Source organism: Struthio camelus, chromosome 26 (assembly GCF_040807025.1).
Source record: "Struthio camelus isolate bStrCam1 chromosome 26, bStrCam1.hap1, whole genome shotgun sequence".
NCBI lineage: Eukaryota > Metazoa > Chordata > Aves > Struthioniformes > Struthionidae > Struthio > Struthio camelus.
The window spans coordinates 7,896,382-7,912,907 of NC_090967.1; the positions used below are offsets into that span (position 1 = coordinate 7,896,382).

A 16,526-nucleotide genomic window follows, 5' to 3' on the forward strand; every position below is an offset into this window, starting at 1 on the left:
GGCAGAACCGGCCCGGCCCGGCCCGGCCCGGCGGCCCCTCAGGAGAGCCAAGCCAAGCCCGCCCGCCCCGCCCAGCCCCGCCCGGCGCCGCGGCGATTGGCCGGCCAAGGGGCGGCATCACCGGCGGCGATTGGCCGGGGGAGCCGGGGGAGCGGCCGGGATTGGCGGGCGGCGGCGGGGCGGGGCCTGGCGCCGGGAGAAGGGCTCGCGGGCGGCGAGGCGAGCGCTGCACGCGTCGCGCCCTGCCAGGTACGAGTGGCGCCGCCGCCGCCGCCGCGAGGGGCCCCGTTCCCGGCCCCCCGGCCGCCCCCCCGGTGACGCGCCGTCTCCCCGCAGGATGCCGAAGGCCAAGGAGGTGGCGGGGACCAGCAGCTCGGAGAGCGGCCCCGAGGAGGAGGGCCAGGTACTGCCCCTGGGGCCCGGCCGGCGGCTGCGGCCCGCCCGGGCTCGGCTCGGGCCGAGGAAGGGGCCGAGGCGCCGCCGGCCGGGCTGCTCAAGCTGCTGATCTCTCCTCCTAGAAGAGAAAGAAGGAAATGCCTTCCAAACCAGAGAAAAGGCCGAAGGGAGAGCCTAGGCCTTCAAAGGTGACAGCAAAGCCTCCGGGGCACGACAGTGAAGAGGAGGGCATGTTCCAGGTAGGGGCAGGGGCAGCGCTAGGCACACGCCTTCCTCCTCCTCCTCCTCCTCCTCCTCTCTGTGGAGGCCTCCCCTGCCCCTCCGTGGGGTACTGCTGCAGCTGAGCTGCCTTTCTCCAGTGCATCCCACCTGCAGCACCTCCTCTCCTGTCCCTCTGTGCTTTGAGAGGCCTGGGCAGGCCTGTGGGGCAGCTTGTTGCTGCTCTGGTTTAGCTCTGGCTCTGTCTTTGCAGATCGGGAAGATGCGCTATGTCAGAGTGTCCTGCTTCAAGGGGAAGGTCCTTGTGGACATCAGGGAGTTCTACGTGGATAAGGATGGAGGCACCAAACCAGGGAGGAAAGGTAGAGCAGCAAATTCACAAGGCAGCAGTTGCAGGCTGTGCCTGGCTCACTCCTGGGCTGCTGGCTCTGCTGGCTGGGAATGTCTGCCTTAAGGTCAGGACTGACTTGTGTGTGGAGCAGGACCTGTGTACCCCATGCTGAGGGACACAGTTCAGCACTTTCTCACTGTGGGTGCCAACAGCTGAAGAAAAGCACAACAAATAAGCAGGTGTGAGCTTCTGGTGAGCATGGCAGGGCCATGACCACTCTAGGAAGTGGAGCTGGAAGCTGCTGTACAGGACTCTGGCTTCATCTCTGATCAGCAACCCTTTTGTTGACTGTTGATGGGGCAGAGCTGCAAAGTGGAGAAAGAGGAAGTAGTAAGCAGTAGCTCTAACACTGCTACCTTGTGCCTCACTACTGACTGACAAACTTGCCCTGGTGTGGGTGTTGCTCAGGGCTCTAATGCGGCATGATGTGTGTTTGCCCCTAATCTGTAATGGTGGAGCTGTGCTTGCCTGGGAGAGGCTCCCAGAGGTAAACTCATTCTTCCCAGTCTGGGTGGGGACAGGAAGGTTAAGAGCCCTCAGGGTCTGAGACTGTAATGCGCTGCGTTAGGCATGTGCCTTGCTCCCCTGGCAGGTGCCTGATGCTGCAATATAGTGGTACAGCTTGGGTGGCCCATTGCGGCAGCATTACCTAAGCTGGTGATGCTGGAGAAGGCAGCTGGGGAAAGAGAGACAGTTGCTGAGTCAACATTCAGCTTAGGGCCATATGCTCTGGCACTTGACAGTAACTTTTGAGGTTCACAGGCCCTGAACTTTTCTCCTGCCTTGTGTGTTGCAGTGCTCAGCAGAGATTCAGTTAATGTGGGATTTCTTGGGGAACCTTTCAGTCCTTGCTATTGATTTTGTGTCAGGGTAGATGAATTTCTCTCAGCTTGGTTTGCTTCATAACCGCTAAGCATGGTTTACCTTCCAGAAATTAACTTCCTTTGGAGAAGTTACAACTACAAACTACTCCCTTAAAGGGAACCACTTACCCTGTAATGAAAGTTGGAAGCAAAGCCCTGAAGCCTTCCTGTACCATTGGGGGCAGGAGTGTGGTGGACTCCTTCCAGGCTGTGAAAAACACATCCACAATGCAAGACAGAAGATCTGTTAGTTAAAACAGGGATCATGAAGAAAAGTTCTCATCTAAATACTGCCTCTGCTGTTTTGCTGCAGATTTCTTGGCCCTTGATGTTTATCTAGAGAATCTAATAAAGCTTGGGCCTTGGTTTTTGTAGTGTGTTTCTTAACAAAGCCAAAAGGAAGGAATAAGATGATAATGTTAGGCTGGAACCTGCACAGCAATTTCACTGCCATGCTTGTTTTGTATGGGAGAGAGGCCAGTGACATCAAGACCTTATCTCTACTATCTCTACTACAGCTAAAAAGAAGCCAGTTCTTCTCTAGTTTTTAAGCTATGCTAGTGACCTCTATTAGCAGCAGGTTTTGTAAGTAGAGCTAGAGTTGGTATTACTTTCTTTGGGCAGCTGAAAGGATATAAAGGGCTGTGGGACTCTTGAAAGGCAAGTCAGGCTTATTCTTGTGTGGTGCTTCTGTGATGCCTTTTGACGTGGATGCTGAGGTGCTGACACAGAACTGCCCTGCTCAAAAGGCTGCCTCTGTTTCTGGCCTCGGGCTCTGCCTCGGATTCCAACTTTCCCTTCTATAGCCAGCCTGAAGGAACTGCTTACTCTCTGCCTGCTCTGAAACCTCTCCTTCTGCTATTTCTAGGGATTGCCCTGTCTGCAGAACAGTGGAACCAGCTGAAGGAGATCATTCCTGAGATCGATGCTGCAGTCAAGAAATTCTAAGATGAAGGATCTCTGTTACCTTGTACCGTACTGTTTCCTTTCCCCTTAAGTGCACTGCGAAGCATAAAGCCAAAGACTCCCATCTGGAGCCTTACCCTCACCTTGCTGAGGTTTCCTCACTGAGGTGGTAGTTGTGCTGAAAAGGCCAGAGACTGCTTTCTTTTCAAGTAACAGCTTGTAATGAGCAAGTGGAACTTAGAGTCAGTGGTGTAAAGAGACTTCAAGATCTCTGGCCTCTTTCTACGCTTGAGGTCTGCTCTAGTGAGGGCACTAAGCAGTCTAATGCATGGGAGAGCCTGACTCCAACCTTCCAGGTGTGGATGGCTGTCAGTCTACACTGTGGAGTGCTCTAGCAGCTCTGTGTCTGCTGCTGTCTTCCACTTGGTTGACTGTTGACTAAGATGTTTAGTATACTTCATGCTGGCATCTGCTGCCTCTGTGTTCCCTCCACATGCCATTCTGGCTATTTCAAGTACTTTTTTGTGTTGGTGGGCCTCTTTTTTTTTTTCTTTTTGTGTAAAGAAAGGGGATTATTATACTTTAGCAACTGGTTTGTAGAAGGTGAATATGCACAATAAATGTGTTTGCATTACAAAAAGGAGATGCATAGTGTCTCCAGGCTAGCAACTCTACTCCTTGTTTCAGGCTCTTTGTAGGCTGGTGTCAGATTTCCCTTTAAGAAGGAGGATGTTCTGTAGTGTTTATTCCCTTATGATATATTCCCAATGATCTTGCTATACAGAAATGATGTCAGACAGCAGCCTACTCCAGGCCATGGGAAGGGCAAGCTAGAATGTGAATCATTCAAAGGAATCAGTAATTAGGAGGCTTGTTAAATAGAGGGGAATTTAAAAGCCTAAGTAGAAAAGAAAATATTCCTTGCCCTGTAGTAGAATAAAATGACAAGCTATGGAAGGAGTGGTGAGAAGATATTTCATGTTTGAGATCTAAATGGATCGAATTTTGGGATCAGCTGCAGCAAGCACAGCTTTCCTCAGCAAGGCTCTCCCAGGCTTTGCAACAGCTTGCGTCTTCCATCTATTTTAGGTTCTTCTCTTGCCCTGGTTTCCATAGTATCTGATTGTTTCCTGCTCTTAAATATATTCATCTGACACTTGCGACATCTTGGTGAAGTAGGAGGTACTAAGGCCCTTGCTCTGTAGAGGTGCAGAGACTGTAACAGCTCAGGATTGTGTGGAAGATGTGGGGTGGAGAATCTAAGGTTTCCTAAATGCTAAATTTAACTGATGGATTAGCCTTTTGCTAAGCATAGCAAGAGGAAAAATAAATCCTTCCTTATAAAACAGCCCTTCAAAAATTTAGTTAGGAGACAGTGTGCTCTAGCTGCTTGGGGTAGATGGGGAGATGGGTGGGATACTGAGGCATTTCCTTCTCATGCTGCATTCCACTAGTCCCTGGCAACATGAAGCATTTTGTTGGCTCTAGATGGTGAAAACGAGCATGGGGACACTAGACTTTGTCCCGAAGACAGGTTGCTCATGCTGTAAGCTTATTCCTGTGGAGTATTCTTGACACAATGCCCTAACACACTGTTCAGAGGCTGAAGGTAATGGGAAGATAAGGGAGAAGGGGCAGTGGGGGGGGGGAGCTGAGAAGGTAAGCTGTTCCAGAGGCATAGAACAATGCCTCTGAGAAAAGTACCTGAGAGATGGAGTCCTGAGGCAATGGTGAGCATGTGAGAAGCTACTGAACTGAGGAATGATAAGGGACTCAAGGCAATTGGTTTTCTAGATCCTGCTGTCCTCAGGTGTTTAAAGTTCTGCTCTGCTTTATTAGATGCTCTGCGAAGAGGTGAGACTGTCCCTCACCTCATGGCATCCTACAGCACAAGGTATATGACTGTGGCAGCTCTGACTCCCATTGATCTAAGCTGCCACAGTCAAGCCTTGGTGGAAGCTCTCTCAAAGGTGTGAATGTGTTAGCAAGACTGCTCTTACTGCAGTAAAACCCAATTCCTGCTTCCACAGCAGAGGTGTTTTGTTGGCTGGGTAAAGCTAGTCCTGCACTGCGGAAGCACGTGGTGCAGGTGTGAACCAAAGATGCAGAAGCTGGGGATGCTCTCTCCTTTCTTTCTGTCCATGTCTTGGGCTATTCCAAAGGCTGCCAGCATTTGTAGTGCTGCTGTAGCCCTCCACCACTGATGTCTAGTCAAGGAAGCCTGTACAGGTAAAGGCAGGCTGGAGGGCAGGGGGTTGCTTAATGCAAGATTCAGCCTTGCTTAGAGAAGGGAGAGGGCAACTGCTGTGGCTCTTTGTTGCTATCATGCACCTGCTGTCAGAGGTCAGTTTTGGTGAGGTTTGGCAGCAATTGCCGATGCTGTGGTAGCACCCATCAAGAGAATTGCCGCTGGGGTAGCAAAAGCAACCCCAGAAATGATGAGCTGGTTGTCTCCCAAGGTCTCTCCCAAGGGACTTCACTCTAAAGGATGTGACCAAAACTACCGCCTCCATGCACAGTGACTGCTCCAGGAGCATTACTGAGGGGGGCAGAAACACACAAAATCAGCAGAGCTTAACGTCCTGATTTAAAAACAGGTCCAAACTGAACTTGATCAGCTTGATAGATAGTACATGGCTCTGGAGCTGGAGAGTGGCTTTTGTTTAATTGAGAGGGGGCCCTGGGTAGTTAAGCAGCCAGAAAACAGCAGTTCTTTCAAGAACTTGAAGAAGCAGTGTGCAAGCAGCCCCAACTTTTTTTAACAGGCAATGAGACTTTTTCATTTTTAAATCCTTCAAAGAACAGCTGCTCTTGATCAGACGATATCTGGAGTCTTTCTTCATTTCCAAACTGCCCACTGTTACAGACAACATCTGGTCATAAAAATCACAAGCCTTAAAACTTCATTAATTTATGGATTGTTGCAAAATTAAAATATTGAAAAGCTGATTTAAAGTTTTCATTTATTGGGATAACAGATAACCAGCAAAAGGTAAACAGCAAGTACTTGGTAAGAGAGGGTGAAAGCTTCTAGCAGAAAGCCAAGTGCCCTTTCATAGAGAGGGCAGGGTGTCTTTCTCTTAAGCTGTCAATCTGGCTGTTCTGGAGCGATTTCCTCTGCCAAACCCTCTTCTCGGAGCAGAAACAGTCACGTTACAGGAAGGAACTGGTACCTTCTTCAGACCCTATGCTGCTGCTTGGAGGTTTTTCTGCCAGGACTGCCTCAGCTTGTCCTTTAGCTCTCCTGTCTGGGGAGCAGACAGATCAGGGGAGGCAGATTGTTCTGAAAGATTCCTCAAAGATCCAGTGTCTTTTGGGATTTTTGTTTTTTTTTTCCTTCCCCTGATTTGTGTTTCCTAGATGACATGAAAATTCAAAGCTCCAGCTTGCATTCTTTCCCTTCCTCAATGCCTTCAGCAGCTGGGGGGAAGGACAGTTGCTCCTTCTCCTGCAGAGTGCATCCTTGCAGTTCCTGTACCTTGTTCTTGAGCCCTTCCCAAATTTGGGCTGCAGGACTGGCTCTTTTCACCTTTTGGCTTAAGCTGCTCCTGCTAAATCCAGCCACTCCTATGTTTTCCTGGCTTCAAGCAGGCATAGAGGTGCTTTTTTTAAAAAAAACAAAAAAGAAAACCTGTTTTTTCATTTGTTAATGGCTCTCTGTAGTAGTAAAACTTTGTGGGGTTTTCTGTTTTGTTTTGAACAGCTCCTTTTGGGGCAGCTTCTCAGGTTTGGGCAGAATCTGTTCCATCATCCTCTGGGAATCACGGATCAGAGTTTTGTTGCGTCTAGCCAGCTCTCCCCTGCAGCCTCCTCTGGCAGATGGGACGTGCTTCCTCTTCATTTGCAGAAGTGACCTGCTGCCTGTCCTGGAAATCAGCTGTACCTTCTCTCCTTTGTTACACACTTTTTCATTTCCCCCTTTTTCCCCCACTTTCTCCCTCTTTCTCTCTGAAGCTCTATCTTGGTGCTATGACTGTATTTTTATCTACCCCTTAATCCTGTTGCTGTAGTACGTAATTCTGTATCTGGCTCTACAAACTCTTTCCAGGCACTGATTGACAGCTGCTGTATCTTTCATTTACCAGCAGTATTTTCCTGGCTCTTTTTTTTCTTCTGCAGTCAGGGATGATTGTAACATGTCCATCCATGGACTCTAAAAGACACTGGATATAGTCTTCCCTCTGGATAGACGTTTTCTTTCCACCTGAGGTGCTGGATCCCTTGGGTTGGACAGAAATCCAGAGCTGCGAAACCCTGTGCTGCAGCAGCTGATGTGAAAAAGCAGGCTGGGCATGTAAAGGTGTTTGAAGACATGACTTGCTTAGCCATGATTCATCCAAGGTAAGGTTTGCTGCTGTGGTGATAAAGGTCCCTTGTTTTTAAGGTTGCCTCATCTGTTGGCAGCTGCTAAAAATCAGAACAGCTTGACCTGCCACAGACTTAGCTGATGCATCTGTGGCCTCTGAATAGCTGGCAGAGGCTGGCAGCCTCCACGAGAAATGTGGAGAGAGAGCGTGACCGCTGTGGGGAGCTTTATTTTTGAGGGTGGATTTTAGGAGTGGTTCTGCCCAGCACCGTTCTACAGCGAGTGTCCTGCAAGGCTGTGCTGTGGCCCCTAGCTTCAGGCTGGGCTGCAGCAAGCTGGCAGCTTTTGTGAGCCCACTTGAGTAGAAAGCCTGGGTGCAAAGTCCAGCTGGGTCTCTTGCACCTGCTGGCCCTAGTGAGCAGTCTGGATGCTCCGCATGCAGCCAGGGCCGGGGAAGGATGTGCACCAATGTGAGATCAGACATGACGCACTGTGAGAGCGTTTGGGCCAGTGCTCTGGGAGGGAAGATGTGGGTCTGCGCGAGTGGTGGGATGCTGTGGGGAGAGGCAGGAACAGGGATGGGGCAGGGAGAGCGGGCAGGAGGGGTGTCCACTTGCTGTGTTTGGGAGCAGGGAGCTGATGGTGTACTGGGTGTGTGCGTCACCTCCACTCGCTGCCTCCATCTATCTGCAGGATCCAGGGCAAGAGTCCTGGGAGAAGGCAGAAAACTCCTAGCAGAAACACAGAGCTTGGGGGGGGGGGGGGAACGGGGACATGACACGTGGAGCTGCACTCTTCTGCAATGCCCTGGGCCTGGGGCCCTCAGCAGAGCTGAGCACCCAACCTCTGCAGCACCCCTCCTGGCACGAGGGCATGGGCACCCGCTTGTCTGCAGGGCCACTGGGGAAGGGTAAGAGGCTAGGACATGGCTGTGGGATGGTGGCGGAGGGGGTCGGGCTGTGTCCCGGCAGTGCCCGAGCGGGGCTTGCTTGCTGGCTGTGAGCGTGCTGAGCTGTAGAGCATCGCCTGAAACGCAGCAGAGGTGGGAGCCAGGAAACATGTCTGCCTGGGCTGGCTGCCACAGGGGCTGGGACCACCGGTCCCCTCTGCTGGTTGATGGGAGGCAGGCCTGGCCCCAGGAGCACTAATTGCTGCTTGGACACGGATATGCTGCTGCCGGCTTCGGATTCACAGTCTGGCGCAGCCCGAGCAGGACGGAGCCGGCGATGCCTCTGCCGGCCGCGTTCACCGCGGGAGCACGATGTGAGGGAAGGGGCCTCTGCCACGGGGCTGGGGAGCGGCGGAGCTGGGCCGCGTTTCGCTGCCCTGCAGGGCCGGCGTCAGGCTCCCCTTTCTCAGGGGCGCGCGGCAGGGCCGGCGCTGCAGCGGGAGCAAAGCCCCCCGCCACCTTCTTCTCTTCCCTCGGGGGCGCTGCGGATTCTTCTGCCTCAAATCGTCCCTTCGCCGCCTCCAGACCCCAGTGCCGGGAAACGGGGGGGAAGGAGCCGAAGGCTGCTTTGGGCGACGGCGGCGGAGGGAGGCGGTGGCGGCTGGCCTGGTCTTCTGCTGGCGGCGCGGCGCGGGCTCCGGCTTGGCGGCCCCCCCGGCGCCGGCCGCTGGGGAGCCGCTGCCGGCCCGCGGCGGGACCCCGCGCTGCCGCCGCCCGGCCCCGCCAGGGGGCGCTGCCGAGCGGCCCTTTGTGGCGCGGCGGCGGCGGCGCTGGCGGCGGGGCCGTTCCCAGCCGCTGCCTCCCCCGTCCGCCCGCCCGCGCCGGGCGCGGGGCATGGCCAGACTCGGCGAGGGCGAGGCGAGGAGGCAGCAGCCGCCGCCGCCGCTCCCGCCGCCGCCGCCGCGCCCGCCGCGCCGAGCCTCCCCCATGAGCAGCAGCGGCGGCGCGGAGCCCCCCGCGCAGCCCGACAGCATGAAGGACCTGGATGCCATCAAGCTCTTCGTGGGGCAGATCCCGCGCAACCTGGAGGAGAAGGACCTCAAGCCGCTCTTCGAGCAGTTCGGCAAGATCTACGAGCTCACCGTGCTCAAGGACCGCTACACCGGCATGCACAAGGGTGAGCCCGGCCCCGCGCGGCCCGCTCCGCTCCGCTCCGCTCCGCTCCCGGGCGCGCACAAAGCGCGGCGGGACCCGCCGCCCCCCTCCGCCGCGCCCCGCTCCGCCGCCCTGGGGGTCGCTCGGGGCCGCCCCCGCGCTGCAGCAGCGCCGTGGGGCAGCGGCCGCAGAGCGCCGGCGTCGGCGCCCCCCGACGGCCCGGCCAGGGCCCCCCGGGCGGGCGGCGTCCGCGCCCCGCCCCGGCTCCCCGGGCGGGGATGGGCCCCACCGGCTCCCACCTGCCGGCGCCCCGACGGGCCCAGCCGGCACCCGGCACCCCGCGCTCCCGCTCCGTGCCAGGGCCTGGCCAGGAGCGCCGTGTCACGAGGCGTTTGACAAAGGCATCAACGTGCCGCCCGGGGCGGACTGAGACCGTGGCAGCTCATTGCAGTTAGGACTGGGGTGGGAGCCCTCGGTCAGAGGCCAGTAACCTTCCCGGTGGTCTCAGGCCTCCTCCCAGGCTGGAATATAATGGTACAGTTTTAAAATCTGCATAACAAAGAGTATGAGCTGCAAATCTGCTATTTCCAATGGCATTTGGGATAGATAAGGGGCCTTCTTGGTCACTGAAGGACCTTGAGGGGATGCTAAAAAGTTTGTGAAGGCTTGTTTGGGTACATTTATTTTTATATTTGAAAGCTGTGGCTTGGAAAGCTGTCACGTTCAGGATGTCAGCTCCCTTCTGTGGAGCAGTCGGAGCCTTTCCCCAGCAGGTGTTTGAGGCTGAGATCTTGTGATGATGATCACCACTGCTCCTGCAATGGGTGGGAATTCACAGAGCCCATTTGCTGTGAGATCTGAGACGGTGATCTCAGCACCACTCCCTGGCACATGTAGAGCAAGCCTGTAGGGAACCTACAGTAAGTACCTTTAAAGCTGTCAGTGCTCAGCGGCCCTCTGTGCCCTAAAATGATTTGTGATGAGGTCACGTGGTGATGTGCACAGGAGGGAGTGGGAGTTGCCTTCAGTCCTGATGCCTCTGGTTTCAGATTTAGGAGAAAACTTAAAAAACCCTGCAAGTGCCAAGGTGAGTCCAACATTTCCAGACTGAACAGAGAGGAAAAGGGACGGATAGGTTTATTTCCAAACAAAAGGCCAAATCTAACCCTAATTTGAAAGGAAAAAAGTTCGTCACTGAAGGCTGTGGGAATCAGGATGGTTTGAATTTAGCCAAAGCAGTGTGTCTGGGTTGGCATTTCAGAACCAAACCGTTGTGTGCTTGGGTGTCTACGTGTGCATGGGACTGAGTCCAAACCTCTTACAATCTGACAGCAAGCAGCCAGGTTGGAAACCCAGTGAGGAGGAGAATGGGCCCCAGGCAAGAAGCAAGTGCACGTTTCATTGCAGTCGACATGTTAAATATAGGCTGTGTTTGTGGTCGGAGGTCAGGCTCCAGGCAGGAGGCAGATTCCAGTGATCTGCCACTCAGCTATGGAAATTAGAGGGGGCAGCACTGGTATTAGCCAGATGTGTGTGACATTAACTTGCTGTTAAATGCAGGATTCAGCCAGCAAAATAAACGCATCCCTTTGGTTTTGACGTTTTTGAACAGATGCAGGTGCTGGTTAGGGGCTGTTGGTGCTATGCTCTTTCCAGAGACGGCCAGTCACGTGCAGGTTCTGGTGGCTATTGCACGGTTATCTTCACACCTTCGATTTCTTCTGGCCTCCCTGTTTTGTGCAAGTGGAAAGGCTGGGATTTCTTGCCCTATGGCTTGGGTTCCTTACAGTCCCTCAGCCTGGTTTGGGACTAGACATTATACGTTTCTAAACAAGGACGAGGAGGGGATGAGCATGCAGTGAATGCATTAGACCCACCGTTCGGCCAGCCCTGACCCCTGCTTTCCCCGGCCACCTCACCAGATCTGGCTGCCCAGCGTGCTTGCTCCCACAGGAGCTGTGTCCCGCTCCCCGTGAGCAGGCTGATCGGGGTGGGGGGAGCCACCGCGGCCATTGGCCTCAGCAGGGCTGGAGGATGCCCAAGGGCTTGTGTGGCTGAGCCTCATCAGCAGGCAGGAACCCGGTCAGGGGAACTGTCCAGGGTTTCGCAGCCACCCGATTAGTGGAAAGCTTTGGCAAATCCTAGTAATTATTCACCCATCCCTGCAGCATATGGGAACCATAATCTTTCTGGGGCTGCTGTAAGAGCAGATTCAGTTTTCTCTCCCCACGTTCTCTGATCCGCAGCGAGATTCAGCTGGCAGCTTATATGCCACTTGCATCCTCTTTTTCCCTTACTTTCCCAAAATGAGGAAGAGAGATTGTTTGAGAAGCCAGCACTACTGGTAAAGCCCAGCACGTCCTCCTCCAATCTCTTGCAGCTTGAGCAGCTGCCTCTGGCTCCAGGGAGGAAGGGGAGTGGAGAGGGCCTGCCGGGGTGGGAGGCTGCGAGGTGGGCTGCAGGGCCCAAGAGCTAGCTAGCCCCCGTGGGCTGTCCTGCACAGGTGCTGGGAACCCACAGGTTCACCGCAGAGAGAGGAGGGTCTCACAGGCGTGGTAGGAACATGAGCACCATTATGAAATGGTTCTTTTAGTGCCTGACTGTTCGTGTCTCAGTAAACCGGACTGGTAGTTGATACTGTTCCAGTCCCCTAATATTATTCATGATGCAGATTTTCTATTCATGTTAAACACAGGTACGTTTGCATGTTAATGGAAGTATTTTTCTCTAAAACTGATATTTCCATGGGAAGAACGGTGGGGGTGGGGTGGGGGGGCATTTGAACAGGCCTTAGGAAAGGGTCGGAGGGGACTGAGCAGGGAGGATCAAGTGGAAATCTTTGGCCTTGGATTCCAGGATGGGGCAGAAGGCAGTTTCTGCAAGAGCATCAGTGTCCAGAACTGAGCTGCAGGGGACTGGCAGGGGCAGGAGCAACCGTCTCATGGGCTGTGTGAAGGTGCGCGCAGTGTGTAGACGGGTGGATGACTTTTCCAAAGGGCAGGGAGACAATAAAAGCCCCAGCCTACCTTGCCTCTTTGGCAGCTGGGTTTTGACTCAGCTTCTGCAGGCTTGTAGATAAGCTCCCCACTGACACCATGTTTCCCCTGCTGAAGCCTTTGACGAGATTTCTAATGCTAAGTTGTATCCAGAGACCCCTCTCATCTGCAGGCTGACAGTTTTTTCTTACTCAAGGCTTTAGACTACTGATGTCAGGGGTAATGTTTAGAATCTGAGGGGACTGTAAATCCCAGAGTCAATATGTGGCTTGTAGAGAGGATCAGGCATGGAAAGTCGTCATCTTGCTGCCGTGCCTATGGGTCTTGCAAGTGGAACGAGACTGGGTTGTGTTTATAGGGATCTGGAAACCATCCCAGGGCCAGCAGGTGGGGGTGGCAGGTAACAGTTTGAGGGCACCGAAAGCATGAGCAGTCCTTGGGGAGCAGCGGCCAGGCCAGCCGCGCAGCCTCCGAAGCAACCAAAACACAAGTGGTTGCTTCCGGGTGGCACTTCACTCTGCTCTGGCACCTGACGCCCACACGTGCCGTGGTCCCAGGCTGGAGTCTGTAATTCATGGGACAGGAAACCCTTCTGGTTCCAGACATGTGATAGAGACATTTCCAGGCAGGCAACCAGGGAAGACCTGTGAAGTCTTTGGGGAGAGCTGTAGTGAGGTGAATGGTTTGGGGGGCCCCCTCCATGGGTCCCCCGCCAGCTTTTGTGCCCTGTCTCTTGCAGCGTTCAGCCCCCCCGACATCCTGCCTCCTGGCTGTTTTTGCTCTCTTCCCTGAGCTTCCCTGCACTGCAAGCTGGCAAACAAGCCTCTGCAGGCCAGGACCTGGTGAAGTCCATCCCTCCCCTCCGTTTATCTTTCTGCGAGGTTTAATGAACTAAATACGGACAATCACGTGCGCAGAGGAGCTGAGAGGGCAGATGCCAGAGGATGGCAAAACGGAGGACTGCCGTTAAGAAGCGCTCTTGCTGGAGCACGGTGAGGTCTCTGTATGTGGTAGCAGTGTACCGTCTCTCCATCTCGAAGGGCGCTGACAGCCTAGCCGAAGATTTTCAGCAGTGAACCCTGTGTTTGGCTTCTGGGAGGGCAGGAAACTCATTGCCTGGCAGCAGCTCTTCCAAAAGCCTTTGTGACCTTTAGGAGCAGCACCAGGGGACGGCTCCCGCTGCTGGGGGGCAGCTGGCAGCACCCAGGGGCTCTTTGCTCCCAGCCTTCTCCTTGCAGGCAGCGGAGCCTTGGTGCCACGCGCCACTGTGTGCTGGCGAAAGGTTTCCTTGGCCCGACCATGAGCCAATGCTCAGCCCCAATCGCAGGGGGTTGGTCAGGCTGCCGGCTGCTCTGCCCAGTGCCCATGCTTTGGGGACACTAGTGACACTGAGGCTCCTGACAGCCCTGGGCACTTCTCACACTGCATCCTGCGTCTCAGCAGGCTTCGTGGACTTGGTGTTACAAGTGCCCGGAGTGGCATGAACCTATCCCCCATCGACCTAAGTTAGCTGTTAACTAAAGTGGGAAATGTCAAAGTGAGAAAACCTTGTGTGAGTCACTCCGGCCCCTTCCCACCCCTATCGGCTGTCCGTGGAGCAGGGTGCTGGTGGGAGGAGAGCTCTCCTCTCCCTTCCCAGGTGCTTATGTCGGGCTCACGGTTTTCAGAGCCTGAGAAAAATGCCAAAGACATGGTATCAGGGTCCTGCCACAGGGTGGAAACCCGTTCTAGCCGGGGCGTGTGGCTTTCCTTGAGCCTCTGCTACTTCTGCAGGCTTCAGACATGCAGCGAAGGCTGGGGCAGGGGGGCTGTGGAAACAGCCGTGTCTCTGCTTCCTTGCTGTGTCCTGAAGAGCAATTCATGGGTTAGTTTGCAAGAGATAATGTCTCTTCAGGGAGGAGGATCCTTTTTCCCAAATATTTGTTTCTGTAATCTGGCTCGGAGTGTAGTGTTCCTGCAACATCCCTTTCTGTGTTTCTGACCAGGACTTTGCAAAGAAAATAGAACAGACTCCTGCATCCTACCCCCAAAACACCTGGCTGCGAGGGACAGTAATTATGTTTTCCAAAGGACGTAGCTGAGCTCCTCAGCCCCCTCCTCACCACAGCCAGCACAGCCTCCGGGATTCCTCCGTTTGGGAGGCAGGAATGAGCTTCCCAGGTTTGACAGGGTTATGAACAGGCTTATGTACGTGGGCAGCTTAACACGGAGGCTGTCAGCGAGTGGGTGGCCGGGGTGGGGTGAAGTCTCCCGCTGCAGGGCCAAATGCTGTTGAGTGCTAAAATCCTCCAGGCTGAAGTGCCCCTCACCCTGCTGTCTGGGCGTAATCCTGCTCCTGTCACAGCCATTGGCAAAAGTCCCGGTGACCCTCGGTCTCTGCAGTCCTCTGCTCAGGAGGGCTTACTTGCTGTTTCCTGCAAATTGAATTACCAGAGAGCTGATTGGATTGCAAACAGGTTTAGAAAACGTTTTCACTGTTGCTTTTTAGAATATCTTTTACCAAAGTTAAATATAGGAACTGGCCCTGACTCGGGAAGGCTCGGGCTGCAAAGCCTGATGCAGTACCAGCCCTACAGAGGCTGGAGCTGGGGCATCCAGGACGGGGTGGCGAGAGGGAAACCACCCTGCGTGGAAAAGCTGGAGCATAGAAGGCCGTCACGTGCAGCCAAGCGGGACGAGGGTGCGAGACAGCCAGGGGCGCGAGGCCGGGCCACCTCCGGACTGTAGTGACAGCCGCGTGCATGGCCCGGCACCCGCCCCTGCCTGGCCCCACCGCAGGGAGCCGCTGCTTTTTGAAGAGAGACTCCCAAATTCAGTCTCACGCAAGGGAATTAAAAGCAAAATGTCTGCTGCCGTGCATCTGGATCCTGCCTCATGCCCTGCTGGCTCCGAGAGCGGAGGGGTGCTGATGGCAGCGTGGAAAACGCGCTCTGGGGCTGCGGGAGCCGAGCTCTGCTGGGCTCCAGCTCCCCCTGGCTGGGCGCAGCTCTGTGCCGCTGCTACCGATGGCCAGCGAGCTTTTGTCCTCATGGCCTTTGGTTTAAGTACTTTTCTCTGAAAGTCGTGGCTCCCCTGTCGTGGGGCACTCTCACGGCGCCTGCAGCGGAGCGGAAACCCCATTGCACAGCCCTGCGAGGGGAGACCGTGTCGGCAGTCCCCGCTGGGTTGGCTCGGCCGTGCCCACGCTGGCTGTGCCGGGGCGCTCCGGGAGGGAGCCGCGGACGGGCAGCCCGCGCCGTGTCCCGCGCCCACTGCCTCCCTCAGCTGCGGGTCGCTGGAGCCTGCCAGGGGCTGCCTGGAGCGGGCAGCGGGAGCCGGCTCCTGCTGAGCAAACACCGCCGTGGTGCAGCAGGGAGCCTAGGCGGTCGAGCGAGGCTCCTGTGGCGCTGCCTTCCCCCGCAGCCAGGCCGCAGCTGCCAAAAGCCTCCGTCTCCCAAGGCCGGCACAGCTCCCCGTGGCCCTGGGGACGCAGCAGCCGGGCAGTGCTGGGGACAGGAGAAGGGCCAGCAGGCGCTGGAGGAGACGGTTCATGGCACTTTCGGGATTGGTGCTGGGGTGCGGGTGTTGCTGGGCTGTACAAACCCCTGCTCTGGCATGATGACAATATCTTGCAAAGCAACTCTCCATTCCTGTACAAGGAGCATCTCTCTTGTATTCCCACTAAACGGTGCACCTTTGTCCAGTCCTCATTTTGTCCTTGTCATCCTGTGGGCTGAGGTTTTTGAGGTTACCAGTATGCGCTGGGGCTGTGACACAGTGATGGGGACTGAGCACTTAATTCTGCAGATAGCCTCAAGTAAACCCCTTCATCTCCCTCCCTTGGTCTTCTCAGGTTCATTGGCAAATTCTCCTGAGACAAGGATGGTGTCTTCATTGCATGTAGCACTCTGTAGCAGTGCATTGAAGCTCTTGGTGGAATAAATTGCTTATGCTTCAGAATTTTGCATGGTGACTCTCACCCTGAGGAACCCTGAGAATAGGTCTTGTGTGACTTGTCTCAGCCCTGCAAAGCCGCAGACCACTGCAGCAGGTGGGACCCAGGGCCACATCCATGTTTTGGGACGTTGGTGGCCAGACCTCCAAATCTTTACACAGGTGCTTTTCAGACTTTGCCCTGTGCTGGATATCACGATGGTCTGAGAGGGAAAGCAAAGAGGTGCCTCCCCCACTACAGAGCTGCCTTTGCCATGGGAAGAAACGGCCCTCTGCATGTTTTCTGGCCCCACCACATTTGTTAGATTAACTGATGATCGCATGTCTGGCTGTGGTGCAGCAGTCTCGATTCAAAACCTGGGCAATAAGAAGCTTTAATTACTTGTTAGAGATGGCTAATATTTGTGTGTGTTTGTGCAGAGTTTTGTTCTAGCAAGAGCTGTGAGGCCAGGGATGATTGACTTAGCTGCAG

General features: G+C 54.9%; 2 protein-coding genes across 11 annotated transcripts in view; both read left to right on the forward strand.

Moving 5' to 3' along the window:
• The first annotated feature begins 165 nt into the window (after positions 1 to 165).
• LOC104151018 (activated RNA polymerase II transcriptional coactivator p15-like) lies at positions 166 to 5,724 on the forward strand. 3 transcript variants are annotated; one of them, XM_068920044.1, is made up of 5 exons: positions 166 to 249; positions 337 to 403; positions 519 to 635; positions 869 to 977; positions 2,738 to 5,724. In XM_068920044.1, exons 2-5 carry the CDS (start codon positions 338 to 340, stop codon positions 2,815 to 2,817), a joined length of 372 nt encoding a protein of 123 aa, XP_068776145.1. In that variant the 5' UTR covers positions 166 to 249; position 337; the 3' UTR covers positions 2,818 to 5,724. The 3 variants fall into 3 exon arrangements, with proteins under 3 accessions (XP_068776145.1, XP_068776147.1, XP_068776148.1); XM_068920046.1 differs by lacking the exon at positions 2,738 to 5,724 and adding an exon at positions 1,938 to 2,236 and having other exon boundaries at positions 183 to 249; XM_068920047.1 differs by lacking the exon at positions 2,738 to 5,724 and adding an exon at positions 1,938 to 2,236 and having other exon boundaries at positions 188 to 403.
• A 3,140-nt stretch (positions 5,725 to 8,864) lies between these two features.
• The window catches only part of CELF5 (CUGBP Elav-like family member 5), a 41,972-nt gene continuing 34,310 nt past the window's right edge, over positions 8,865 to 16,526 (forward strand). For 5 of the 8 annotated variants that reach the window (XM_068920028.1, XM_068920031.1, XM_068920032.1 and 2 more), the window contains exon 1: positions 8,865 to 9,147. In XM_068920028.1, the coding sequence (XP_068776129.1) occupies positions 8,865 to 9,147 (283 nt within the window). The remainder of the gene's footprint in view (positions 9,148 to 16,526) is intronic. The other 3 variants (XM_068920035.1, XM_068920033.1, XM_068920034.1) reach the window with 3 other exon arrangements.